At 54.8% G+C, this 27,100-nt stretch overlaps 3 protein-coding genes across 3 annotated transcripts; 1 reads left to right on the plus strand and 2 right to left on the minus strand.

Annotated features, from left to right (window-relative positions):
* LOC141736031 (myogenesis-regulating glycosidase-like) lies at nt 1–2,515 on the plus strand. Its single transcript, XM_074569657.1, has one exon. The coding sequence runs from the start codon at nt 229–231 to the stop codon at nt 2,323–2,325; it is 2,097 nt and encodes a 698-aa protein (XP_074425758.1). The 5' UTR covers nt 1–228; the 3' UTR covers nt 2,326–2,515.
* Nucleotides 2,516–7,309: 4,794 nt separating this feature from the next.
* LOC141736373 (myogenesis-regulating glycosidase-like) lies at nt 7,310–20,323 on the minus strand. The gene is made up of 2 exons (XM_074570440.1): nt 20,216–20,323; nt 7,310–12,897 (listed from the first exon to the last, which is right to left on the minus strand). Exon 2 carries the CDS (start codon nt 12,758–12,760, stop codon nt 10,724–10,726), a length of 2,037 nt encoding a protein of 678 aa, XP_074426541.1. The 5' UTR covers nt 12,761–12,897; nt 20,216–20,323; the 3' UTR covers nt 7,310–10,723.
* Nucleotides 20,324–21,296: 973 nt separating this feature from the next.
* On the minus strand, nt 21,297–25,410 carry SPMIP6 (sperm microtubule inner protein 6). The gene is made up of 7 exons (XM_074569113.1): nt 25,273–25,410; nt 23,970–24,114; nt 23,326–23,438; nt 23,141–23,216; nt 22,835–23,016; nt 22,646–22,686; nt 21,297–21,433 (listed from the first exon to the last, which is right to left on the minus strand). The coding sequence occupies exons 1-7, from the start codon at nt 25,408–25,410 to the stop codon at nt 21,328–21,330; spliced, it is 801 nt and encodes a 266-aa protein (XP_074425214.1). The 3' UTR covers nt 21,297–21,327.
* Nucleotides 25,411–27,100: the final 1,690 nt, after the last annotated feature.

Here is a 27,100-nt window from a genome sequence, read left to right on the forward strand (position 1 = left end):
GAGCTGCAGAGCCAGCGCTGCACACGGGAGGAGAGGACCCGCCGACCACAGTTATCAAGATTTAACTGGCTTTTTTGTGTATTTATAACCCTCTCCTTCATGAAATAACACTGCAGGTGTGAGTGCCCAGGCTTCGGAAAGGAGACTCTGGTCCCCTTCATACAGCGTCTTGGAATTTACGCAACCAGTTGAAAAAAATTCGGCAGCAAATTTTCTAACTAAGGAGACATGGACAGTCTGATTACCCACCGAGCGGGAAAACACGGAAACACTGAAAAGGGGGATGCCAAAGAAACGCCTTTGCCCAAAAACATCAAGCCAGTGGAGAAGAAGCCCTCCAAGGAGCTGAAGCCCATGCTCGGGGCCATCTTGCTGGGCCTTATCCTGTTCATTGCCGTGGTGGTGGCCTGGTGCTACTACACGGCGTCCATGCGGAAGGTGGAGCAGCTCAAGATGGAGCTGATGGACCTGCGGGCGGATGGCTTCGTCATCAGGAACCAGCACGGGGAGGTGGTCTTCCGTCTGGCCTTCCGCTCAGGCAGCCTTGACCTGGAGTCGTGCTCCAAGGAGGGCGAGATTTTGAGCTGCACGCGGTCGGGCAGGGGGCCGCTCAACTTCTTCATCCAGACGGTCAAGCCTAAGGACACAGTGGTGTGCTACCGCGTGCGCTGGGAGGAGCTGGCAGCCGGCCCGGCGGTGGAGCACACCATGTTCTGGGAGGACGCCCACTGGTACGGGGGCTCAGAGATGAGCACCCAGCACTGGCCCATCCGCCTGGCCGGCTACCAGGAGCCCGTGCCCTATGTGACAAGCGATGTCTACTCCTTCCGCGACAGCTTCGGTGGCATCCTCGAACGCTACTGGCTCTCCTCCAAGGCGGCAGCCATCAAGATCAACGACTCCGTGCCCTTCCACCTGGGCTTCAATGCCACCGAGCGCGCCCTCTTCTTCCAGGCCCGCTACAAGGACTCACCCTACAAGCCCCCGCCGGGGCAGCAGCCCTTCCCCGAGCTCAGCTACCGCATCTGCGTGGGCTCCGACGTCACCTCCATCCACAAGTACATGGTGCGCAGGTACTTCAACAAACCCTCCAAGATCCCCGCCGAGAATGCTTTCCGATACCCGATCTGGTCCACCTGGGCCCTCTACAAAAAAGATATCGACCAGGATAAAGTTCTGCATTTTGCAAGAAACATTAAGAAGTACCGTTTCAACTGCAGCCACATTGAAATTGATGACATGTACACGCAAGCTTATGGGGACTTTGACTTTGACCCTGTCAAGTTCCCCAATGTAACAGAGATGTTTGCAAAACTGAGGGAAGATGGGTTCAAGGTCACCCTGTGGATTCATCCCTTTGTACACATAGATTCCTCCAATTTTGAGATGGGGATCGAGCGTCAGCTGTTCATCAAGAAGACATCGGGACGACTGCCAGCAATGGTGAAGTGGTGGAATGGCATTGGGGCCATCCTGGACTTCACCAACCCAGCAGCCCGGGACTGGTTCCAGAGCCAGCTGCGCCAGCTCCGACACAAGTATGGCATCTCGTCCTTCAAGTTCGATGCGGGTGAGACCAGCTACCTGCCCAAGCAGTTCAGCACCTTCCGCCCACTCTCAGACCCCAGCATCTGGTCACGGCGCTACACAGAGATGGCCATCCCCTTCTATGAGCTGGCTGAAGTGCGGGTGGGCTACCAATCGCAGAACATCTCCTGCTTCTTCCGTATCATTGACCGTGACTCCGTCTGGGGCTACGAGCTTGGCCTCAAGTCCCTCATCCCCACGGTGCTCACCATCAGCATGCTGGGGTACCCTTTTGTACTGCCAGATATGATTGGAGGAAACTTCCTCCCCAACAAGACAGACGGTGCGGTGGAGATCCCTGACCGGGAGCTGTACATCCGGTGGCTGGAGCTGTCGGCGTTCATGCCCTCCATGCAGTTCTCCATCCCTCCCTGGCTCTACGACAAGGAGGTGGTGGAGATTGCACAGAAGTTCACGGAGCTTCATGAGTCACTGGTGGCCCCGCTGCTGCTGGAGCTGGCTGGGGAAGTCACCGACACGGGTGACCCCATCATCCGTCCCATCTGGTGGATCTCGCCCCGCGACGAGGCCGCTCACAGGATCGACTCCCAGTTCCTCATTGGGGACACCCTCATGGTGGCCCCTGTCCTGGAGATGGGCAAACAGGAGCGTGACGTTTACCTGCCGGCAGGCAAGTGGCGCAGCTACAAGGGGGAGTTGTTTGAGAAGACCCCGGTGCTGCTCACGGACTATCCCGTTGACCTGGACGAAGTCGCCTATTTCCTCTGGGTTTCCTAACAGGCTCCTCCATCAGCTACACAATGGTCTCAGGGATTAATGAACGAATAACTTGAATGACCTGGGAATTCTAATGGTTTTTACAGCAGAACTACTTCAGTATGGCGTTTGAAGAAAACAGTGTGACCTCTCTTCTGTGTGGCAAGTGCTGTAGAATAACTTACTTAATAAAATATATTGGATGGCTGTCTATATTATTTCAGTATGACAAATAGAATGCATAGAAACACAGGCTCTGCTCATAATCTTTTCCCAGCAAGAAATGCCATGCATGCTTCTGATTTATAAAGGAAATTATATGGACTCCTTTGTTAGCCAGTTTCACAGCTGATCCCTTGAGATATTTATAGTTTCATTTACTTAGTGAGGGAGGCAGTTGCAGTGGAGTACTTTTTTTTTACAAAAAGTATTCTGTGATTATCCTGAAGAGGAAAGCATACAATTTTCAGCCTGCACATCAGATGGATACTGATGCAGGAGTAAGGGGAGTTTGCATTTCTACAGCCTCAGCTAGCTGAGCAAGGAGAAAGAAGCTACAGCATTTGCTGGTGCTGTGGCAACCATTTCCCCCCTTTTATTGGAAGACATTATTGAGAACCATGCCTGTGGTGTGGATACAGCCAAGCCTGTAAGCATGTGGTGAAATCTCATGGCAGGCAAGATTAAAACATGCATGGTCGTGCATGGGTTTGGACCTAATAGGATCCATGTGTGTTTTGGGACCACGTTTAGAGCCAAAGGGTGTGATCCTTCAGGTCCCAGGAGGGGACTTGGCCATCATCCTCCTGAGAAATCTCAGACAATTAACACCCCAGCCCAAGTGCCCTCCTGCCTCAGTTTTCACATGGAAAATGTTCTCCCATGCCACCAGTTGTGTTGATGGAGATCCTTGTCCATGAGCCACCATCCTTCAGCCCAGCAAGGTGATTTCTCCTGGGTGAAGGTGTCTCAGCAGCACCTGCAGGCTTAGGGTAAGCAGGCTTGCTGTGAAATGCTCCCTACTCTTGGTCGAATATTCCCTGTTTTAAAGCAAAGAGAAGTCTAAAGGAGACAAGACAGCAGTTTAGGAGAGTCCTGGGGTCTCTGGGCTGCAAAGCTCCTTCCCAAAGTGAGAGACCAATTCCTTTGCTGAGTCCAGCATGCTGCTAGTAGGCACCTGGGAGGTAAAGCTGTGCATGGCCCCAAAGCATAAGACAGCTCCTTTCTTTAGGGTTTTGCCCCAGAGCTGGTCCATGTAAAAAGTAAACAGGGGCTGGAGAACACTGCACTCACTCCAGAGCTGGTTTGGTGTCCAGGTGAAACAGCCCCAAAACCAGCTCAGACCCCCGTCATCCACCAGTGATGCTACAAGAACCCTGTATGGTCACAGTGGCACAAGAGCAGTGCCAAGTGTGCTGAGACGGAATACCTGAGCCAGGGGAGGTTTGGATAAGATATTAGCAAAAATTTCTACACTGACAGGGTTATCAAGCATTGGAACAGGCTGCCCAGGGAAGTGGTAGAATCCTCATCCCTGGATGTATTTAAAAGACAGGTAGACTTGGTGCTCAGCGACATGGTTTAGTGATGGTTTTTGTCAGTGTCAGGTTGATGGTTGGACTCGACGATCTGAAAGGTCCCTTCCAGCCTAGACAATTCTATGATTCAATGATTTTCTAGATGCCCCTGAAAGCAGCTCGAGCTGCAGTAATGTTATCTCTGCTGTGGCAAGCGGGAGGGAAAAACCTGCTTTAATCCAGGGATGTGAAAGGGAAAGCAATGCTCAGTCTAGCAGCGGTGTTCAGAGTTAACAGACCATCTCTAGGTACTTACCAGGGCTTTCTCATACTCCAGGAGGGTGGTTTCCAGCGATGTATCTCCCCTGAGGACAAGGAAGCGTTTCTGAATTCTTTCTCTCTCAGTGTCTGCTTTGAAGCCCTGATGGTCCCCGACAGCTGGGCTCAGGGCAACTGAAGGGTCCCAGGAGGACCCAGCAAAATTCCTCTGGTGGCTGTTGCAGCAAGAAAAAATCTTTCTGAAAAGCTGATGCCCATGGTGCTGGAGAGAGGTGGGAGAGCCGGGCTCCAGCCCCCTCACACCGCATCTCTACCCCCATAATCAGTGTGCTCTGTATGCACACGCATGGCTCTGCCGCCTGCCTCCATCACAGCTGGGGGGGGAAAAAGGCATCACTGAGATTTTCGCAAACTCTGGGGATGAGCCGCCCGGTCCCATTTGGCTGCAAAAATCTTTCCCCCAAATCCCCGTCCCTTTCTGGTCTTTCCCCCACTACCTTTCCCTGCTATCCAGCCGAGTTGCGGGGAGCCACAGGGGACCGGTGCTGGAGGCATTCTGCGAAATGGTGGCACGGTGGCCACCATCCGCATCCTCCTGCCACACTGGGGCTGTGTGCTACCAGTGGAACCTCTTGTTTGCCTTTCTAAGCTTCAGTCTGGGTTGGTTTTTTGCACTCCCAGGAGCTACTGGTGACATGAGACTCTCCCACAGCCCATTGTTCACCCCAGGCTGCCGGGTTTTTTTGATGGGGGGAGACTTTTGCCCTTAATCTTTGATGATGGCTGAGTGTCCTGGTTCCGGTGGGGATAGGGTTAACTTTTCCTGGTATTCCATGCCATGTGAGCCACGCCCACCCTGAGCTGCCGGGGGAGGGGGCAGGAAGTTGCTGCTTAAAAGCGGGCTGGGGCGTCCCGGGTCCGGCCGGTCGGCGAGCGGCGGGAGCGGCGGTTCCATAATCGCGTTTGTATATTCCCCTATCCGTGGTGTTGTTGTTGTTTGCCTGTTCCCTTTGCTGTTCTGTTAAACTGCCTTTGTCCCAACCCAAGAGTCTTGCCTTTTCTTCGATCCTTCCTGTATTAGGAAGGCACGTGCGAGCGGCACGTGGTTCTTTGTTGCCATCTGAGGCTAAACCACGACACTGAGTTAAAAACCACCCAGCCCTACTGGCAAAAAATAATAGTAAAATAAATAAAAACCCCCGCTTTTCTCTACTTGGCCCCTGGGATTTTGCATCAGCCCGGAGCATCTTTATGGCTCTCGTGGCGTGAGGGATCTGCAGGCTGGCAGCTCCCGCCTGGCTCGGGATGAGCTGTGATTGAGGAGGTTGGTTTTTCCTTGAGGCTGCCAGTCTGGCCATGTGCCCGAAGGGACTCCGCGGCTGTCAGCTTGTCCTTTCACCATGGTCCTCCCCAGCCTTGGGCTTTCCCTGCCTGTTGTGTTTTTCTTACTTTTATTAAAGGTGTGATTTCAGGCAGGGATGGAGATGCTCCCATCCAGATTCTCATGGGTCAGCAGCCATCGATCTGCTGTCACCCATAGGCACTGCCTTGAAAGGGCCACGAAGATGATCAGAGGGCTGGAGCAACTCTGCTATGAGGACAGACTGAGAGAGTTGGGGTTGTTCAGTCTGGAGAAAAGAAGGCTCCAAGGAGACCTTATAACCCCTTCCAGTACCAAAAGGGGGCCTACAGGAGAGATGGGGAGGGACTCTTTATCAGGGAGTGGAGTGATAGGACATGGGGTAACGGCCTCAAACTGAAGGAGGGGAAATTTAGATTGGAAATCAGGAAGAAATTCTTTACTGTGCGGGTGGTGAGGCACTGGAACAGGTTGCCCAGGGAAGTTGTCAATCCTTGGAGGTGTTCAAGGCCAGGCTGGATGAGGCTTTGAACAGCCTGGTCCAGTGGAAGGTGTCCCTGCCCATGGCAGGGGGGTGGAACGAGATGAGCTTTAAGGTCCCTTCCAACCCGAACCATTCTGTGATTCTGTGTTTCTGTGAAATCTGATTAGAAACGAATAGGGCTTTTGCTGTAGCCCCACTGGGGTTTGGACTTTGCCATCAACACTCATCCCTGTGCCATACACAGCCATTTAGCTGGGACCCAGCACAAACCAGACTTCCCTCGCTGTCTCCATGTCCCCAGCAAGCCTCGCACACCCTCCCTGCACACAGTGCCAGCTTTTGGGAGGATGCAAACCACAACCAAAACCAAACCCACCCATTCCAAGGAGGACTTCTTCACTATTGAGGCTTCGCTGCAAGGCTGCAAGTGCTGCAAGCTGCTGACCTGTGCCCAGGCCTCCAGCCAGCACCAGCTTCACCCCCGCCATGTGAGCATCAGCCCAGTGCATGGATGCCGCTTGCACCCAAGGGAGAAGGCAAAGGAAAAGCATTGGGAAAATGTCTTTTATTGCAACAGGAGCAAACCAAAGTCCCTCTCATTGCCCAAACTGAGCTCTGTGTGTTGGCCAGTGCTAGTGTTGCCCAGGTGGCACAAGGCAGGCTGTGGTTTGTACCATAACAGATGGAAAGGGCAGGAAAAAACATTGTGTGGGGCAAAGTGGGGCACGGCAGGCCCCTAAATGTTTCACATGCTCCATTGCTGGCACTCCCATAGCCACAAACTTCTACTCTGTCCCCCTCCCAGCCATCAGCATCATCTGGGGGAAGTGGGGACAGCCAGGGCACAGATGGACCTTCTGGAGTGCCCGAGGGAAGCCAAGAGCAGGCTCCTCTTCTTCAGTGCCTGCAAACAGTCCCAAAGCACGTGTCCTCTGAGAGCAGTGTAGACCAGCCAAACTCCCAGAGTTGGGTGTTGATGGGCCCTTTTTGGGTGGATGTCAGCAGAAACAGGGGCATGATGGTCTGTTCCCCACCCCTGGCAGCAGACTCAGCATCAGCGTTCACCTGGACATGGTCTTTTCCAGGCCAGCCCTAAGACACAGCTATTCCCTTTGCTGTCAGGAGCCAAGAGAGGGTGACACCGTGGGTCACCTCCATATGCCCATCTTCTGCCATTACTGCAAACACAAGAGCAGGGGGGCTGCCAGCTCCTCTCTTTTAAATCATACATCAAAGCTGTAGCCTGAAAGCTTTAAATAAACCAACAATCCCAACTCTGATTTTGGTGAAGTCTGGATGAAAAAAGCCACAAATCTGAACCACCGTCCCCACGTACTTGGTACAGATGGACATAGTTAAACTTCCTTTTGTTTTCCAAATTTTTATATCAATCAAGGAGATTCATGTTACAGTTCTGTTTTCGTAACAATTAAGAATTAGAAAAGTGGTTAAAAACAAACCCACCAGCATTACAGTCCAACGTAGGACAGCATGTGCAAACACAAGCATCCAGAAAACCCGACACACAACAGTGCAAGCTTCAAAATTCCATCACACGGACATCACGTTGACCTGCTGCTCAGCCACCATCTGCTGCGGGCTGGGGTGGAAAAGGCTGAACCCAACCCCAAAAACCTCTTTTGGGGCTTTTCCTTGGCTGAGTCAAACTAAACTCTGTTTTGGCCAGTGACTCATGGAGTAAATCGGAGAAATCTCCATGGCGTGCAGTTCCCAAGGTGTCTGTGCACAGAGCACTTGTGGTCTTGAAGTTCTAGAGGTCCTCGAGTCCTGCAGGGCTACAGCACAGTGTTAGAAATAGTGTTTTTTGGTAAAAAGTTGGATGGAAAGGGCACCTAGAAGCCTTTGAGATAGCTTGAGGCAGCACTGCTGAGCCTGTCCCTGACATGCGGAGGAAGGTTTGGTGCCATGGACCAACAGAGATCTACCCATACAGACCTGCTCTTCAGCATCATCCCTTATGTCCTCCCAGCAGCTTAACATTTCTCCTAGCTGGAGCACTGGATAGCCACAGCCACTTATGCCCTAACTACAGCATTTATAAAAATAAGGGCACTCTATACTCTTACCCATTTATTCATATAGTTAAATAAAAAGAAAATTAAAACTTTGATAATAAAATCCTTCTTTTTGAGTGGAGGGAAAGGAGGATGGTGTGCCTAACGGAATTTCCTCCATGACCTTCCTGACAGAGCCTGAAACCACTGCAAGGGGATTGAAGGCACTCATCTGGCTACTCCCACGATTTTCATAATAAAGGGATACTAATGGGAATGTGGGGCTTCTCTTCATGTAGCCTCACCCCTTACCAGTGAGGGATGAGGCGAATGGCACAGCGGAGACAGGGAGAAGACATGCAACATCCCCTGGTCACACTGGGATCCTTCCCATGAAGTCCTGTGCCCAAGATCCCACATCTTCACTGGCAGCTGAGCTGTGCAGCAATGTCTTCTCCACCCAATGACTCCCATGCCAAGGGAGGACAAGTATTTCACAAGCAAAGTTTGAAAGGGAAGAGCTGGAGCCCCTCAAAGCATGGTCTTTAAGCATTTCTGGGGCTGGAGAAGCCCTCTCTGCACCCTGTTCTCCTTGCAGGCTGTGGTCACTCGTGTACTGGAGCTCCTCACCTTCACCTCTGCCCTCTAGTCCAAGGGCTAAATACTGACAGTGGCCTGATGACTGATGCTGGGGCTCCAGGATTAACTCCTTGCCAAAGGGTGTCTGTAACTTGTAACACAACTGTTATTTGCACCGATGGCAGGGAACAAACCTGAGTCCTTTGTATTTAAAAGCCACAAGGAACAGGCTTTTGGACACGCTTGTTCTCCCGCTGAGCAGGAACCTGTAGGGCTCCTGCGCATCTCCTTCTGCGGCTGAAACTGCAAATTACAAAGGGCAGATTCACACCACAAGAGATGCTTCAAAGAATATCAAACTGGACTTCCTCATTTCTTAGCTATAAAAGCACTCCTTATTTTGCCCCAAATACCCGATTTTCTACTCCTGGACCCTATCACAAACCCCACATTTAGCGCATCTCCTTTTCTGCCTCCTGCAATACCCAATGCAGGAGACGGGCTTTGAGAAAGATCCTCACTGGTACCCAACCCTACCCAAAACACACCTCCATCTGCCCAGGTGACAGGCTCATGCCAGACCCACGCTCAGCTCAGATGCAATCCTATGAGAAACCTCGCAGATGTTGAGGTGTTCTTGGCTGGCCATAGCCCGGGCAGGGTGCCCCAAACCTTCCCAGCCAACGCAGCTCAATTCTGCAAAGGCTCATTAAAAATTCAGAGGCTGAAACATGCACCTACCCAGGGAACAGCCCAGCCAAACTTCAATCCTGTTTGCTCCATCTTGGAGCAGAGGTTGACCACGAGTCTCTGTAAATGCATCTTCCCAAACAAAACCAAATGGGAAAGCTGGGAAAGAGGCATCTCTGCAGCTCCATCACAGCTGCTGGGGACTCGGGGTGCAGGACCCTGTCACCCTGTGTCACCTCCTGAAGCCTCCAACAGCAACCCCACCTCCAGCACCACAAACGCTGCCTGAGGAAGGCCCCTAATTCTCCCCGGGAGAGAGGAGGGCTGCTTCTGAAAAACGCTAAAGAAAATCATCACCTCTAACTGCGACCTGAGACAGAGATGGATATTAGCTTAATTTCATGGTAGATGAGAACATTTCCGCGGGTGCAGTGAGAACACCTGCTGGCACAGACCCATCAGTGCAAAAGCTGGTGTTTTCCACCCACCGGCGAGCTGGCTAGCAGCAAACGTCACTGTCAATCCAAGACACGTGCCGCTTGTGGGAACCGGCTGTTCCTGGGAAAGCGCCGCACATACTTTTTGAGAATGGCTTTGCTCCAGGCCGTCCTTCTGTCAGCAACAGACCTGAATGCTCATCTGTCCTTAAAAACCGAAAGAGATGATATCAGTAGGACAATCACATAACGAAGCGGGGCCATAAATGCTTTAAAAAGACTAATGGGGCATGCTGGTATGGCCGGCGCCGCTCTAGGAAAGGCAATGTTGATACCCAAGGCAAAGCCCACAGGCAAGTGTCTTGCGGCGCAGCAGGTGTTAAATGGGCAAGGAGGTGGGATGCAGCTGGCCCAGAAAGCGACGCACAGCCCATACAGTGAAAAAACCCCGACGTCACTCGAGTAACCTGGCCTGCCTGGTACCCGGGAAAGTGGAAACATGGGGCAAGTGGTTAGTCCAGTGCCACACAAGACTAAAGGGGGAAAAAATATATGTGTGTCTATATATATATATAGCTCACTATCTTCTTTTCTGCTATTAAAAAAGTCCTTTTAAATATATTTGCCATATTATAAAACTTAAGGCAGGCTGTGCTGTAGCAACCCTCCCATGTCACTCGCCCCCATGCCCAGTGCTGGGTGCTCCCACAAGACCAGTGACCCTGGCACTAACCAACTTCCACCTCTTGAAGTCCTTGGGAACTGAAAAGGTACTTGGCTTTACTACCTGCCTGCAGACAAACTCATTAACGACCTAGACAGAGAAAATTCTGCCTACCGTAGCACAACCGGAGTCTCACACCTGACCCAAATTAAAAAAAGAAAAAAAAAAAAAAGATGATCCCCTTCCAAATAAAAAAAAATTACGTCAAGGACAGTGAAGTCTATGTAATTCCCTTACTCAACCCCAGTCTCAAATGAAATGTGCAATTAGAATTATTATTTGTTACAAAGTCCTAGGTAAGGCATGGTTATCCCAAAGCTGATGGAGGAGCCTGTTAGGAAACCCAGAGGAAATAGGCGACTTCGTCCAGGTCAACGGGATAGTCCGTGAGCAGCACCGGGGTCTTCTCAAACAACTCCCCCTTGTAGCTGCGCCACTTGCCTGCCGGCAGGTAAACGTCACGCTCCTGTTTGCCCATCTCCAGGACAGGGGCCACCATGAGGGTGTCCCCAATGAGGAACTGGGAGTCGATCCTGTGAGCGGCCTCGTCGCGGGGCGAGATCCACCAGATGGGACGGATGATGGGGTCACCCGTGTCGGTGACTTCCCCAGCCAGCTCCAGCAGCAGCGGGGCCACCAGTGACTCATGAAGCTCCGTGAACTTCTGTGCAATCTCCACCACCTCCTTGTCGTAGAGCCAGGGAGGGATGGAGAACTGCATGGAGGGCATGAACGCCGACAGCTCCAGCCACCGGATGTACAGCTCCCGGTCAGGGATCTCCACCGCACCGTCTGTCTTGTTGGGGAGGAAGTTTCCTCCAATCATGTCAGCGGATATGAAGGGGTACCCCAGCATGCTGATGGTGAGCACCGTGGGGATGAGGGACTTGAGGCCAAGCTCGTAGCCCCAGACGGAGTCACGGTCAATGATACGGAAGAAGCAGGAGATGTTCTGCGATTGGTAGCCCACCCGCACTTCAGCCAGCTCATAGAAGGGGATGGCCATCTCTGTGTAGCGCCGTGACCAGATGCTGGGGTCTGAGAGTGGGCGGAAGGTGCTGAACTGCTTGGGCAGGTAGCTGGTCTCACCCGCATCGAACTTGAAGGACGAGATGCCATACTTGTGTCGGAGCTGGCGCAGCTGGCTCTGGAACCAGTCCCGGGCTGCTGGGTTGGTGAAGTCCAGGATGGCTCCGATGCCATTCCACCACTCCACCATTGCTGGCAGTCGTCCTGATGGCTCCTTGATGAACAGCTGACGCTCGATGCCCACTCCAAAATTGGAGGAATTGTAGTTTATGAAAGGGTGAGTCCACAGGGTGACCTTGAACCCATCTTCCCTCAGTTTTGCAAACATCTCTGTTACATTGGGGAACTTGACAGGGTCAAAGTCAAAGTCCCCATAGGCTTGCGTGTACATGTCATCAATTTCAATGTGGCTGCAGTTGAAACGGTACTTCTTGATTTTTTCAGCAAATCGCAAGAGTTTATCCTGGTCAATATCATTCTTGTAGAGGGCCCAGGTGGACCAGATCGGGTATCGGAAAGCATTCTCGGCAGGGATCTTGGAGGGTTTGTTGAAGTACCTGCGCACCATGTACTTGTGGATGGAGGTGACGTCGGAGCCCACGCAGACGCGGTAGCTGAGCTCGGGGAAGGGCTGCTGCCCCGGCGGGGGCTTGTAGGGTGAGTCCTTGTAGCGGGCCTGGAAGAAGAGGGCGCGCTCGGTGGCATTGAAGCCCAGGTGGAAGGGCACGGAGTCGTTGATCTTGATGGCTGCCGCCTTGGAGGAGAGCCAGTAGCGTTCGAGGATGCCACCAAAGCTGTCGCGGAAGGAGTAGACATCGCTTGTCACATAGGGCACGGGCTCCTGGTAGCCAGCCAGGCGGATGGGCCAGTGCTGGGTGCTCATCTCTGAGCCCCCGTACCAGTGGGCGTCCTCCCAGAACATGGTGTGCTCCACCGCCGGGCCGGCTGCCAGCTCCTCCCAGCGCACGCGGTAGCACATCACTGTGTCCTTAGGCTTGACTGTCTGGATGAAGAAGTTGAGCGGCCCCCTGCCCGACCGCGTGCAGCTCAAAATCTCGCCCTCCTTGGAGCACGACTCCAGGTCCAGGCTGCCTGAGCGGAAGGCCAGACGGAAGACCACCTCCCCGTGCTGGTTCCTGATGACGAAGCCATCCGCCCGCAGGTCCATCAGCTCCGTCTTGAGCCGCTCCGCCTTCCGCAGGGACACTGTGTAGTAGCACCAGGCCACCACCGCGGCAATGAACAGGATAAGGCCCAGCAAGATGGCCCCGAGCATGGGCCTCAGCTCCTTGGAGGGCTTCTGCTTCACCGGTGTGAAGTTCTCGGGCAGAAAGGTGTACATGGTGCTCTGTTTTCTCTAGAGCTTTCTGCAGAGGATTGGGAAGGAAGATCTCTTAGCAGCAATGCTGGGGCTCTCAGGAGAAGACAATGGACTGTTAGGAGAGTTCCCTCCTCCACTGAGTCCTGAAGCACCCATCTCTGAAAAAGAAGAGGATATAAATAGTCTCAGAAGGACCTCTGAATCAAGGAATTGCTTGTCATCCCCCTGCCATCTGAGTTTCAGCAGCTCCCCCAGCCCCCCACTGCCGGGCTGCAACGTGCCAGGTGCTGTACGCCGAGTACCAGACACCATCTCCAATTACTCCTGGCAGATGACACGCGCGGAGAACAGCCTGAGCCCCACACGGAGAACAACCCCAGGGCACTACGGACCAAATCGCTGCTGTAATTAATTTTTTTTGTGGGGAAGACTTCCAGCAAGACCAAGCGGACACTGGGAGGGGGTAGGAGGAGGCTGAGGAGGAGCTGGATCAGCTCACTGACAGTATCTTAATGGGACAGGGCTAATTAGGAGACACAAAAGACACCACGCAATGAATCCAGTCAGCCGCTCCAAATTTTAATCAAACTGCCTCCCTGGCAGATTTAGCTCAGCTTATCCGCAGTGCTGTCCCTTCCCCATCTCCTCTGTGTCCCAGCTGCTCCAGCCCACGGATGCTTTGCAGCGGAGGTGGGCAAACCCCTGCTTCTTCGGAACCGCTGGGTGGCCAAACGGGGCTGGGGTACTGGTGGCTCGTGGCTGGTTTTGGGGGGCATGTAAAGGATGCGTTGTGCAGCAAAGTATGGCTCCTGGGTGGGAGGACAGCTGCCACGCACGCAGGTCCCTGCGACGGCTCCACGCAGGAGAAAGGCTAATTTTGTTGGAAGTGAGCAGTGCGGGACCTCTGAAAGGCTCTTCCCCCCTCCAGCACGGCCCCAGGCTGTGTTTCAGCTCCATCCCGCTCCCCCCTGCAAGGCCCCGGGGACGAGGGCTGTGCCAAGAGCTGAATGGCTTTTCCTTGGCTGCGGGCTGGCTGGGCTCGGCCAAGCACAGCGCCAGGGATCCGGAGAGGAAAAGCAAAGTGAGGACACGGGAGAGCAAGGAGCAAACCCGGCCGCAGGAGGAGGAGCAGGGGAGGAAGAGGAGCCACAGACCTGCAGACCAGCTGGCCGGTACCTGCCAAACATCAGCACGCCGCCTCCTCCCCAAGCACTGGGGACGTAAGCCTGCCCACTCCGGGCAAAACAGAGGGGAAAAAAACCCCCTCTTTTGGGACACAAATGAAGCTGGTTGGAGTGACTCTCTCTAAAGGCGCTGGTTTCTTTTTTTAAAAAAAGGAAGAAAAAGATCCAAAAAGAAACACCGAACCCTCTCCCTGCCACAGGTGCGACAAGCTGGTGCACGTTTTCCTCTGTACCTTGAACAGATCTTTCTCCCCAAAAAAGGACAAGTAAAGGAAAAAGGGGTCCTGAGCATCACCCAAACCCTGCTGCTCCACTGCGGGGATGCCCGGCTGTAAACCTAGTGTGGCATCTGTGCACAGGCTCAACAAAACACACAGTATTTTATACTCCTCTTGAAGCACGTATTGTGCCAGACCTTGCAGCTGGTGGAACTTTTTTGTTGCCGCCTGGGTCATGTTAACCTTCCACTGGGAGCCGGTAACTTTCGAGGCTGCCAGTTGCTTTAAATGGGATTAAGGCGGCATTAGGAAGCGATTAGCCTGAATGGGCGACAGGTTTAGCTAAACGACTTGTCCCCTGGCCAAGTCCCATGGAGTCCTCGCTCGCCAGCGGGGAACTCCAGCACGGGATGGTGACAGCTCCAGCATGGGATGGGGGCAGCTCCAACCACCCCAATCCTGCCCACCACGAGGGGAACGTGGTCCTCACCCAGCAGCATGTCTGATGCGAGGCTGTCTGAGCCCACCAAAAATTGGGCAATAAAGGCAGGGAGGAGACGGTGGTGGGAAGATGCTGTTCTTGGGATAAACCTTCATCCCCTCTACCAACCCCACCTTGGCTGTAGGGTGAACATGAAACACCACAGGATTGTACTGGGGATGGGGGGGTGTGAAGGTTTGCAGAAGGGTTTTGGCCAAAACCAGCACTGCTGAGCGAAGCTGCAAGTGGCAGGATACTTCTGGAAATACAGACGGGTATGCTGAGCCCAAACAAGCTCCCTCCGTCTCACACTTGGGAATTTTTGGGATGCCAGAGAGGCAGATGCAAATACCTACTGCTACCAGAGGCACGCCTGGGTCTCATGTGTGCCTTATCTGGGGACTGCAAAGCTCAAGGCAGGGAGAAAATGAAATGCAGCCGCCCACTGAGCAGGGCTCACAAATTATTTGGGAAAAGAATTTTTAATAGTTTTCACATTTTCTGAAAAAAAAAAAAAGAGTAAATAAATGGTGTTTTCTTTATCAGCTGTCATTTAAGGTGTTTAATCCCAAGAAATGGCCGATACCGCCACTGCGGGGACAGCCACCTCCTCGCTCCATGTAAAACTGACAGCATCTCCCAGGTCTTTCGGGATTTTCTGGATTTTCATCTCCCTTTCAGGAGGCCGGTTTATTATTTATGAACTACTTCGAAGCTGCTCTATTTTTAGGCTGTTTCTTTCTTTTCCCCCCCCATGGGCTGGAGCTCATGACGTACACGAAGGAGCTGTCACTGCCGCTGCCAGCGGAGAAATAATGTGTTTTTCAAGAAAGGTTTTGCAGCCTTTTGTGGCCCTTGCACACCGATCTGCCTCAGAGGGATGTGCAAGCTGGCTGTCCAAACTAGCAGATTTAATCCCACTCTGGTCGCTCTGTCTGGGCCGGGATTAAACCCCCTGTGGCTGCCCTGGGCTGATGGACATCACCCACTTGGGCATGGCTCCAACGAAGACGCTGAGAAGAGTGTTTGCAGGCATCTCCCAGTGCACCAATGGGCCAGGGAGGTCTCTAAAAACAGGACCTTGCTCCATGCCCATCTGGCCCCTCTATTTTTTTTTGCCTCATTAAGAAAATGTACATTCTCCAGTCAGTGATTTGTCTCCGTCCCAGATGAGAGGGAAGTCTCCCAACCTCCCGGGAGACGCCTGCCACCTCGCACTAGTGAGCTGCAGCCCGCAGAGGTGCCTGCTCACGCAAAGCCTGTTTCAACATTTTTTTTGGAAGGCAAACTTGTTATTTTGCTGCAAGATGACATTGCGGTGACCTTTAACTCCTCAAAAAAAAAAAAAAAAAAAAAGAAACCGGGAAGGGAGTGTAGGGTGTCATAGCCAAACACCGCGTTTGCAGCTTGCTGGGCTGGAGCTTTCCAGCTGACCCAAAACAAAGCTTTTTCTTCCTGTTCTGTGGAAGCCGAGAGTCGCCTTGCCTCAACTCGAGATGAAAGCAAAACATCTGAGCAGGACACACTTTATGGAGTAAAAATAAAACTCCATTTTTTGACCGCTTCTATTTTTACCAGCACTGCCGCTAACCATGGGCTGCGAGACCCACAGCACCACTAACCCCAGCAACTTTGCAATTAGGACATTCGTTTAAAGAGGGTCAATAACATTTAACTGGTCCCTGTTGCCCCGGTGGGGTCCAGTCTGAACCGCATCGGGGGCCAAGCTCATGCTGGGGCCACGCACCCATTCCGCATGCTGGGATGCCGGGAATCCCTCCCCTCCGGTGCAAGGTGCTGCTGCCTCCTCCCCAAACATCTTGGCAGGAGTCGAGCTAAGGAAAACACCGCAGATTTCACCGGGAAGCATCTCCAACCCCATAAAACAGCTGGGAATTAGGATGGCAAATTAAAGGGGAAATTACTTCTCTGCAAAACAGCTGCAGGGGCCAAAAAAGCCTCCACGTGCCCACTCTGCAACCCCCCCGCCCAGGGACCAGCCAGGGACTTTGCAAACCTGAGACAGGGGACGAGCAACCCTTCCTGGGGATTTAATTTCCCTTGGAGGGGTCTGCAGCAGCACTGGAATTCTCTGTAGGGCTTTTTGGAGTCATAAAGGGCAAAATCATCGTTCCAGACTCTTGGCGCTGCTAGGAGCGGGTGGGACAGGTGAGGGCACCCGGTGGCATTGCTGGCACAGGGCGCAGGGCTGCTCCCCACCCTCCCTGGTCCCCCTCAATGATCAGAGGCACCGATTCCTCCATAAGCTCTGCAGAGCCACCTGCAAGGATCCCCCCAAATAACTCACTGGATCACCCCTGAGTTTATCTCCACAGTGCACAAGCCATGCCAGGGTGAATACGGGTGGCACAGCCCCCCAGTCCCTGAGCCAGGGCAGCGACTCTGCCTTAGCAGGATGGGGACAGCAGAGGGGACACGGTACCTCCTTCCCAGGGGACTCCGACCTTCACCGTCCCCACTGTGGTGGCCGCAGGGACCAGACAGGCTGGCCGGCCCGGCGGGCTCAGGGAAAAGCTGTGGTGGAGGGTGTCCCTGCCCCTCCTGCAAAGCGACAGCCGCTTGCTGTCAGGGCTGCTGCCTCCGTGGCAAGACATGGCAGCAAATTCCCTGCAACACCTGGCTGTCGGACACAGACAGCCCCGGCCAGGAGGCAGCTCATCCCGCCGGGGGCACAGTGCCGGTACTTACGCGTCCATAGCCTCCCGGGGATCCCTGCCTGCCGCCTGGCTCCACCGCAGATGGCTTTTAAAGCACATAAAAAATAAGCGCTGCTACATCTCCATGTCCCCATCAGCTTTGTCCTCTCCCATCCCACGGGGGTCTTTCGGGGATATGAGCTGGCTGGCCCCGAGCATCGTGTGTCCACGGGCAGGAGGAGGGGACCCATCACGTCATCGTCACCAGCGTGTTTTCTCCGGTGCCGTGGGGGATGCGTGAGCAGCCAACCCGCCAGCCGAGCTGTGCCGGGGACCCGGCCAACAGGCAGCTGCTGCAGGCATCCCGGTGGTGCGAAGGGTCCGAGCTTTGCCGAGCCACGGTTCCTGGAGTCACAGGATTCGGGCTGGCATCTCACCTCCCTGCCAGGTGAGCGGGAAGGGACGGCAAAGGCTTTTTCCCTCCTGCATTCGCAGGCGTTCCAGAATCGGAAAGCAAAATAAAAAAAAACCACAGTGTTTTGTTGTTTTGTTTTTTTTTTCTTCCCCAAATCTTGTGATTTTAAGGAGAGTCATGATTCAGCAGAGTAGTGAGGCTGCCTTGACGGAAAGGAAACAAGCAGCCCCGCTGCTGCCGGCTGGTTTGTAAGCCAGGATTAAAGAGCAGTGGGCACCCAGAGGATAAACCCCAAATCCGAGGGGACCACGTGAATACAGAGCTCATCTGCAAAGTGCAGACATGCTGCCAGCACCTTGCTCTGTCTGCAAGAGCAGACAGCACATTTGAAGCTGCGGCATTAGCTCTGCCCAGCCTTAAATACTTTCACCTATATTGTAGGAATTATCACTTTACAGCCCTGTTATGTCCCTTAAAGCTGCCAGTGTCAAGTGATGCTCCAAACCCATTTAGACACCTCATCCAGTGTCTGACCATGAATACGAAAAAGCCACTGGGAGTCAACGCCGGCAGCAGATGACTTAATATTTAACACCCCTGACAATTCCCCCTTTAAACATTGTCTTTTTTTGTTCTTCACCCTGTGCTAATTAGCAAGATGAAGTTTTAATAAGCTGGGTTTTCACTTTAACCCTGCATACCCTCTGCGGTGCTGCCGGCTCATGACTAAATCATGACTGAGGGCTCTCACGTTCCCCTGCCTGGAGGCACATCACAGCACCTGAATTTGTCTGAGCCGCAAAGATTTGTGGAGACTTTAAAAAAAAGTGAGGCTCTCTTGGCCCACTCGTACCAAAGCGCATTGGACACGTGGGAGAGAAAGCTCCGGTGCCCTCCCTTTGAGGGCATCTCTGTGTCCACCTTGGGGGAGCAGGAGGCAGCCTGGCCCCAAAGCCGTGGTCCATGGGTAACCCAGAGCCCGCAGCCAGCTCCTCGGCACCTGTGGGGCCAGCAGCTCTCGGAGAGGTATCCACTAAAACCACACAGCTCGTGCCTGATGGTGGCGAAATCAAACCAGCAAATACAAGGAGTTCCAGGCCGCCAGCAGGCCGGGATGATATAGATCTCTGTCCAAAAAAGAAATGAGAGTGATAACTGCAACGCCACAGAAGGAGCCAGCACCAGGCAGGGCCGTGGCCCAGAAGGGCTGGTCGAGCAGGCAGGCGTTTGAAACCCCGGCGTGAGGCATCAGCCCGCGATCAGCTCATTTCATTCATGATATGTACCATATAAGTTATGTGGCCATAAAGATTTTGGTGTCTTTGCTGCTGTCTTTGGGTCCCCCAGCCCAATTCCTGCTGGTACAAGATGTGCTTCATCTACCACCCTATCCCTCCAACAGCCGGCTCTCCCCAGTGCTCCTGAAGGCATTAATCTCACTCCTGCTCGTCTCCACCCTCCAAGAAAAACCACCTCACAGCGGGACAGCGGGACCCGGTGCCCTGCTTTGCCCCCGCCCCCGATCTTTTCTTAAAAGAGCTGATTCAGCGCTTTAGGGGCGTTCAGCATTTCGGATGCGGAGGCAGGCTGAAACCTGAGCCCACCCCAACACCCAAGTGCTACAACGCGATATGGGGAAGAAATGGAAACCTAAGCATATCCCTCTGGCATAGCCCCTGCGATTTTCCAGCCATTGGGTCAGCACGAAACTCCAGGTGCTGGCAGCTCCAGAGAGCAGCGGATGGCTCACGAAGCTGGGCTGCTGACACAGGACCTTGACTTTCCATCTGTATCTGACAGCCAACGATGCTGGACAACCTTGGGCCAAATGCAATCATCAATCCCTTAAAGTGCTCCCTGGCAGCTCTTGCACTTGCGGATGCGGCCACGAAGACACAACCTCCCCCCCAGCCCTCATCCCCCACCGGGCTGCAGGTGCCTGCTGTGCCTGGCACTTGCCCTTTGGGCATCACGAGCTTCCCAAGAGGGAGAGAGAATAGAGAAAGAAGGATTTATGCTTTCTCAAACAGCTGTGGCCACTTTTCGCTGCCAGCAGAACTTGCTGATGGAGGGGCTGTCCCAGAAACCACTCCGACCCAAGCCCGCACGTTGCACAACGCACAGTGAAAGCCCATCTGCTGAAGTTTTCACTGACAAACATCTGTCGAGCGGCAAAAGTCGAAGCTGCACCTTGCAAGTGGAGCCGGGGACGTGCCTCCGGGCTCCTTTAACCTTCTCCGGGCGGCCAGACCTCCCCTACCCATCATAAGGCAGACTTGCGCGGCCCCTACACGGCGGGAGGGTGAAAGACTTGCACACCAAGGTCAGTGTGCGGGTTGGCAGAGACACCCCGCGCCCCCCAGCAGGCAGCCGGGGGTCTGCGAGACGGAGTTCCCCCCCTTGCCCGCCTCCCGCAGGCGCTCACCGCCCCCCCCAGCGCCGGGGATGCACACCCCAAAACCCGCCCCGGCGGCTGCTGCATCCTGCCCAGGCGGGCAGCCCCGGCAACCGGCAAACTTACCGGCGGCGCCGGGCCATGGCTGGGCTCTACGGGGCACCGGCGACGGGGCTGGGCGCTCCGGCAGCGCGGCTGACCGCGGCCGGCGGCGGTTCCGGGGTTGGGCGCTCCCCGCCGCCCCGCCCCGGCTCCGGCCCCGCCCCGGCCCCCCCGGGCCGCCGCTCCCCCCTGGGAGATGTAGTTCGGCCTCAGCCCGCCGCTCCGGGGGGTGCCGGGCGGGTTGGAGATGCTGGGGATGCCCTGGGGGAAGGGCGGGGTTGGAGGTGCGGGGGGTGCCTGGCGGCGCTGGAGACACCGGGAATGCCCGTGGGGGGTTTGGAGACGCTGGGGATGCCCGGGGCGGAGCGGGGGGGGGCGGGTGTTTGGAAACGCTGGGGATGCCCGGGGAGATTGGGGACGCTGGGGATGCCCGGAGGCACTTGGAGGTGAGGGTACCCCTGGGTCTGCGCTGGGGTTTGGCGTTGGTGGGGCTGCGCTGGGCTGCTTTTGGGGCGGGATGGGGTTTTTGTTAGGGTTTTCCCTGACCCAAGCGGGGTTGGGGTGCTGCTTGGGGTGGGCACAGTGTGGCAGTGGTGCTGCCCCGCGGGGACACGGAGGCCTGGATGGCTCTGTGCTGGAGCATCCCTCCCATGGGGATTGTGCCTCCCTGGGTTTATGATCTGCAGCACACATGGAAGGCCCCGGGTGGTGTTCCCCACTGATACTGGGATCCCAGAGCATTTCATGCCTTCATTAATTATGTGCTGCTTTCAAATCCCCCTCCTTATTTAGCCCTTGTCCATGCTCAGTATCCCAGATGGATGGCAACTCTTCCTGGATAACTTGGCAAAAGCAAACACGTCCTAAGCAGCCCAGCGTGAAGCCGGCAAACACGGGTATCAATGACTGCTTCTATTTCTGGCTGTGTTACTATGCTCTGAGAGATTTTCCTTGCGTGCTTGCGTGGTCTCCAGCTTGCGGGTGGTGGCAGGGTACCAGCCCCTGCCGGGGGTGCCCAGCAAGCCAGCAGTCCCTAAAGTTTCTCCCCTCTCCCTGGGAACTTCCCCAGCCTGTAGGAAAGGGTCTGAGGGGAATGATTGCTCAAGCCAGTTTTAATGAAAGCCCATCTTTGTTCTTCACCAGTGACACAGGGCAGAGTAAGCCTCTGAGGTAAACTCGGGGTGGATGATGTAGGTCCCTCCCTGGACTCCTCCTGTTGTCATGAAGTGGCTTGTGTCCCACCTAGGAGAGCAGATAAAGGTGTCAGGCATAGGAGGATGAAACGCCAGCGAGGAAGAAGAGCAGAAAACCTGCTTCTGGCTGCCAGTATTGCTGCCCCCATCCACTTTGGTGTGTGTCTTTGGGCACTGAGGCCGAAGCAAAGCTTGGGCAGAAGAGCTGAAGCTCCCTGGCATGGCCATCTCAGCAAGCTGCCTCCAGGGGGGGTCTCCCACCTTGCAAACACCCACTCTCTCTTGCACCGTCATGTTCCTAAAATCTTAATTCCCAGAGCCATACCAGTTCACGAAAATTTGCCTGTTTCTCAGTGGAGAAGATCTTGAGAAATATCTCGCTGAGGCTCAAGCATAGGGACATCTACGTGGAACCCAGTGCTCCCTGTTTGTTCTTCTTCTTGTTTGGTTTTAGTTTCTAGGCTCAGGAATTAAAAGCCAATCACGGCTTTCTGCAAAGCCTGATGCCTAATTTTGGCCCACAGGGGATTGATGCAGTAGCAGAGTGATGACTAAGCTGGTTGAACAGCCTCCCCTCTCCCCTCGCTGCTTCCCCAGGGCTGAAAAAAGCTGCCTTGGCAATGGAGTCATCCTAAAGGTAAACATGTGGGGATTAAAAGGTGCTGCTGGACCTGCAGCGGGTGAAGGACGGGGCTGATTACCGCGTAACCAACAACGTGACCAGGGAACAGGTTCTTGGATAAGAACAGCAAACAATGACAACACAAAAAACAAGAGCAACATAAGAAATACTGATGTAGTCTCAAAATCAGGGAGAAGCTAAGCTACGTTGCCGCCAGGCTCAGCGGTGCCAGCAAGATTTCAGGTGCTGTACAGTCCCAAGAACCACTGGATGAGACCAAGCATAGAAACATTTGTCCTGGGAGTAAATTTGGCAACTGCTTCTCCACAGGGAGCAACAACGTGGTCCACAGCCCAGCACTGCCCTCCCTGGTCACGTCTACTCAGCCTGCCTGCATGGGTACCGTGATGGGACCTGCTACCCCTTGGGGTCTGCAGTCCGCACCACCATCCCCAGAATAACCCTCTGAAAAATTTTGCATGAAACCCTAATGAAAAGAAAGCTAGTGACTGGCTGGTGTTAGGAAAAAATAATAAGCTTTTCCTCCAGGGCAACCACCTTGGAGTGCTCCCTGCACTGAACCTGTCTGCACTTAGGGCTCCTGAAGCGGGGGGATGGCTGGGGGCGATATGTACATACACAACATTGCTCTGGGGCTGTGACTGCACCACAGGATACTTCTGCAAGAGACAGAGGAGGTAGGGTGAGCAGTGGCCCCGAGGACAAGGGAGGTTATGTCCATCCCATCCCAACCCAAAGCAACACAATCCACCCCATGCCATCCCACCCCATGCCATCCCACCCCATCCCATCCCGTCCCATCCTTACAGTCCTCTCTCCTAGTGCACGGTGATGTCTTCTGATGGGAGAGGCCCCATCAACGTAGTAGTCCATCCCTCGCAGCCAGTAGTGGCGCCCAGAGCAGGGGCTGTAGTAGCCGTGGAAGCATCCCCTCCCCGTCACGGTGTACAAGGGCAGCCTGTGCGCCATGTTGGCAACCATCTCCCTCTCTGCAAGCGGAGGGATGGTGAGGGTAAGGGTGAAGAGGAGCAGCGAGCACATCACCCGGATGGATGCCAGCATGGCACAGGCACAACTACAGATGGAGTACAGGGACAGGGTGAGGGCAGTTACCAAATTCACTGAGGCAGGTGGGTTTCAGGCAGTATGGCACAGGTAAGCTGTTCAGGGAGGTCTCCACCCTTGTCTCCTGCAAGGAGTGATGGCAGCACTTGCTGGATCACCTCTGCAGAGCCCGAGGTGCTAGCAGCACCTGAGGCAGCTCCAGTTTGGGGGGGGCAAAGGTTGTTGGACTATACCCTGGGCAGGAGGGGGAGGTAACAGGAGTGCTTATTCCAGGCTGCGCTGTTGTAGGGACATGTTCTCCACGTGATGTATTTGTCCTCGTTGACAAAAACTGGCTTGTACTTCTCTGCAATGCAAAAGTGACAGGCAGGGGTGTCCTGTGGTGCTGGGGACGTGGGGGGACAGCCAGAGAGTCCCAGCTGTTCCTCCTCTCCGCAAAATACACTGTCACGGGGCCAGGGGACATATCAGAGGTGCTGGTCCTGGGGTCCTTGCTAAGATCTGCGATGGAGGTGACACCCACTACTTCCAGCTTGGTGGTCATTCATTTCTGCCCACACAGCCTTGGTCCCTGGGGACTACGAGGTGCCAGGAAGGTGACCCCCCAGGCAGCACCTACCACCAGGGGGTATTTAAGGGGCCACCGGGGGAGAGAAGCCCGGGGACCTGTGGACATGTCAAGGACAGGGACAGTCTCAGTGCAGAGATGGAGATAGGCAGCTGTGGGAAAGTCACAAATGCAGATGCTGGGGGAAAGTCCCTTCACCACTCTGGGGGGGATGCAGGATGCAAAAGCGGTGGATGAACAGAGCCGCTGCTGGTACCCTGAGCCCCCCATGGACATGACACAGAGGGACAGTTGGGACCTCAGCAGTACCTTCAGACCTGGCCAGACAGTACTTGTTGGTCCAATAAGTAGCGGCGTCGATGGTGTTCCTGTAGTGCTCCTGCATGGCCACCTTAATCAGATGCTCGGGCTCACCTTGGCTCGCTGGATTTTGGACTGGGGGCAATGTTAATCCCTAAAACAGCAGGGAGGGGGGAGAGACACCCAGTGTCTGCCTTTGTGGCCACTGGGGCACACAGTGAAGCTGATTATCGGGCATGGTCTAGTGCTGGAGGCGCAGCTGGAGATCCAAGCACCAAGCCTCCCTTTGCAATGGGTGGGCATGGGGGTCGTAGCAGCACTATGTTCCCCCCCACCTCCGCAGGCTTACCACTCGCCAAAAACTGGGGGACGGAGGATGGTTGGGCATCACTGGCTCCTCTCCCCCTGCACCCAGGGTGTCCATAGGCGTCTGGGCACTTTGCAGAGTGGGAGATGGGGTGGATGCGCTGGGGCTGCCAGGTATGGGGCCAACAGAGGTTGAGAAGGGAGTTATGGTACCAAACCAATGTCCTACAGCTGGCAAAGCCCAAGAGGGCTGGAGCCCTGCAGGGCAGGTGGGCGGCCTCGTTGCGTGAGCCATTTCTGTCCCTGCACAGTGGTGACATCCCCCTCCATGCCCTCTGCTGGCTCCTTCGTTATAGTGCACAGGCTAATAAGGCTGCGGGAGATGAGCCCGTTTGCAGCGTGCTTTGCATTGGAGCCTGCACACTTGTTAGCCCGTGTGGGGAAAGCTGCATGTCCCCCAGACACCCCCCCAGTGATCAGGGATCCCTCTTCCTCCAGGGCTGAGAGGGGTTTTTCAGTCCTTAGATTTCCCTCTGGCATGGAAGGTCCCCCAGTCAGAACTGAGCTGAGCCTGGGGGCTGTAGCAGCTCTCAGAGCCACCTGACCTGCCCTTCTTCACCACCGACTCACACAGCAGCGCTGGGCTGAGCCCTGCCACTGCCTCAGTTTCCCCTTCCTCAGCAGATCCTGCCCCCTGTGGACTCTGAAACCTACTGATGGACAGGGCTGACATGTGAGAGAGCTTGTGCTGCTGACCACCAGCCCTGAGAGCCTGAAGCCACTGCGGGGTGCAGCTGCAGGGGACAAGAAGCCAGCAAGCACAGTCTGTGGGGTGTCAAAAGCCTTCCTAACCAGGGAGCGTGACAGCCTCCCCCTCCTCCCCATTACACCCATGTAGTGAGGCACCCTGTGAGTCCCTGTGCCAGCACTGGGGATGCCCAGCACTGAGCATCCACAGCTGAGTACGGGTAGAAACCCCAAGGTTTTCTCCTCTGGCAGCATTTACCTGCGTCACAAATTTGTTTTCCTTCCAGAGCTGCTGTGAACTCTGCTTGTACATGGTCTTTTTGATAGAGCATGGTGGGCGGTAGGAGTCGGTGTAAGTGCTGATGGGAGTCTTGTGCTTGTTGGAGAAGCGGAACATGGTGGAGCAGCCCGCTGGGACGGGAGTGCTTGGAGTCCCAGAGGGTCCCGAGGATACCCCACTGGGTGAGCAGCACTGCGTGGGGCTGGGGGCTTGCAGCCCACGCAGGAAAGGGAAGGGGGCTGGTGCCACTTCTCTGCCAGCCCCGGGTGGTGCTTGTGCTATCAGTGATGTCACAGTGTGGGAGCAGGGGGATTTGGTGGCTTCCCATCAGTCCCATAGCTACGCTCTGGTTCTAGCCTAGGGCATGGCAACTGCTGCCTGCATCCCCTCCACCCCCGTCTCAAAGCACCCTCCTGGCTTTGGCTCTGGGCTTCCTCCCCTCCTGCCGGCAACTGCCTTAACAATGGTAGGAAATAGTATCAGCTGATCCTAATCAAGATCATTTTATTTTGGGAGGTGCAGGAGCAATGATTGTGGTTTTTCCAGCCCCTCTCTCCTGTATTTCCTTGGAAACCTCCTGCAGCAACCCAGCTGTGCGCACACACCACCGCAGCAGTGCAGCCACCGCCCGGGGCACAGCACCGCTGTCATAGCCTGATGGGGTAGCCAGGGCAATTATTGCCTGCTCCGCCTCCCCTTTTTAATTACAAAGCTGGATTTTGGTGATCCCGTATGGCTCATTTGGTCTTCTGTCCTGAGTGGCGGGCTCTGCTGCCAGAGTGAGGCATCCTCACCCACCTCAGTGCAGAGAGGCAGCTGGGTTTTGCTAGGGAGGGATTTGCATGAACTGTGTTTGCTTTTCCCCGAGCTGTGGGGGTCGAGCAGAAACCCTGCCCCTGCAGAAACCCCGCTGCGGCCTGGCTTGTTACGCAGTGCCATCTCAGAGCCCTGCTCTGCTCCCGGCTCTGGCCCCTCTGCTGCCACATTTTTCGAGGTGACCAGTGTCACCCATGTCCATCTTGGCAGGGTGGATGCCAACCCGCCCCCCCAAGGTCTGCAGAGCCCTGCTTCTGTTTGCTGCGGGCGACGGTGGGGCTGAGCAGCCCTGGGGCACCCGAATGCTTCCAGGCAAATGGGATTAATGCACCATTAGAGATGAAATGAAGAAAATGAGCTGCCATTGATTTTCACACCCTGCTGGTCGCTGTTGAGACAGGCTTGGGCTCTCCATCAGCCCTGTCCCCTGCTGGGAGCCAGCGGGAAGCTGGGAGGGAAGGGTGGACAGACCTGGGGGGCACAGATCTGCAGGGGGAGGTGGAGTCCAAGCCTCTCGCAGGGGCCAGATGGACTTATCCAGTGACAGACCAGCTACCAGCATGAGCTACTGGCCCGCTCATGCTGCCCCCTGGGGTTTCCAGCTGCTGGCACTGGACTTAAAAATCAGTGCTCGGCTCCCACGCCAACAGCTTTGCCGGGCAGAAATGGCTGCAATGATGGGGAAAAAGTTATTCCACCCATCAATGTCATACAGATGCAGCACTTCTTTCTGCTTCTGTCACAGCCCAGATGCAGGGTCTGTGTCCAAGCCCACGTGCCTTCTCCTTGGTGAGAAGCGTTTCCCAAACAATGGCTGGGGTCCAGACGCCCGGCGGGTTTCCCTGTGCCACAGGCACATCTCCACACCAGAATCTTCTGCTGGGCTCAGGCAGGCTGGTATTGGGCATGGCGTGAAGGCTGGCACCCCCTGATTTCAGTATCTGTGACTGCTGCGGGCTCAGAGGAGATGGTGCGGTTTGTACCCTCTCAC

Source organism: Larus michahellis, chromosome Z (assembly GCF_964199755.1).
Source record: "Larus michahellis chromosome Z, bLarMic1.1, whole genome shotgun sequence".
Classification (NCBI taxonomy): Eukaryota; Metazoa; Chordata; class Aves; order Charadriiformes; family Laridae; genus Larus; species Larus michahellis.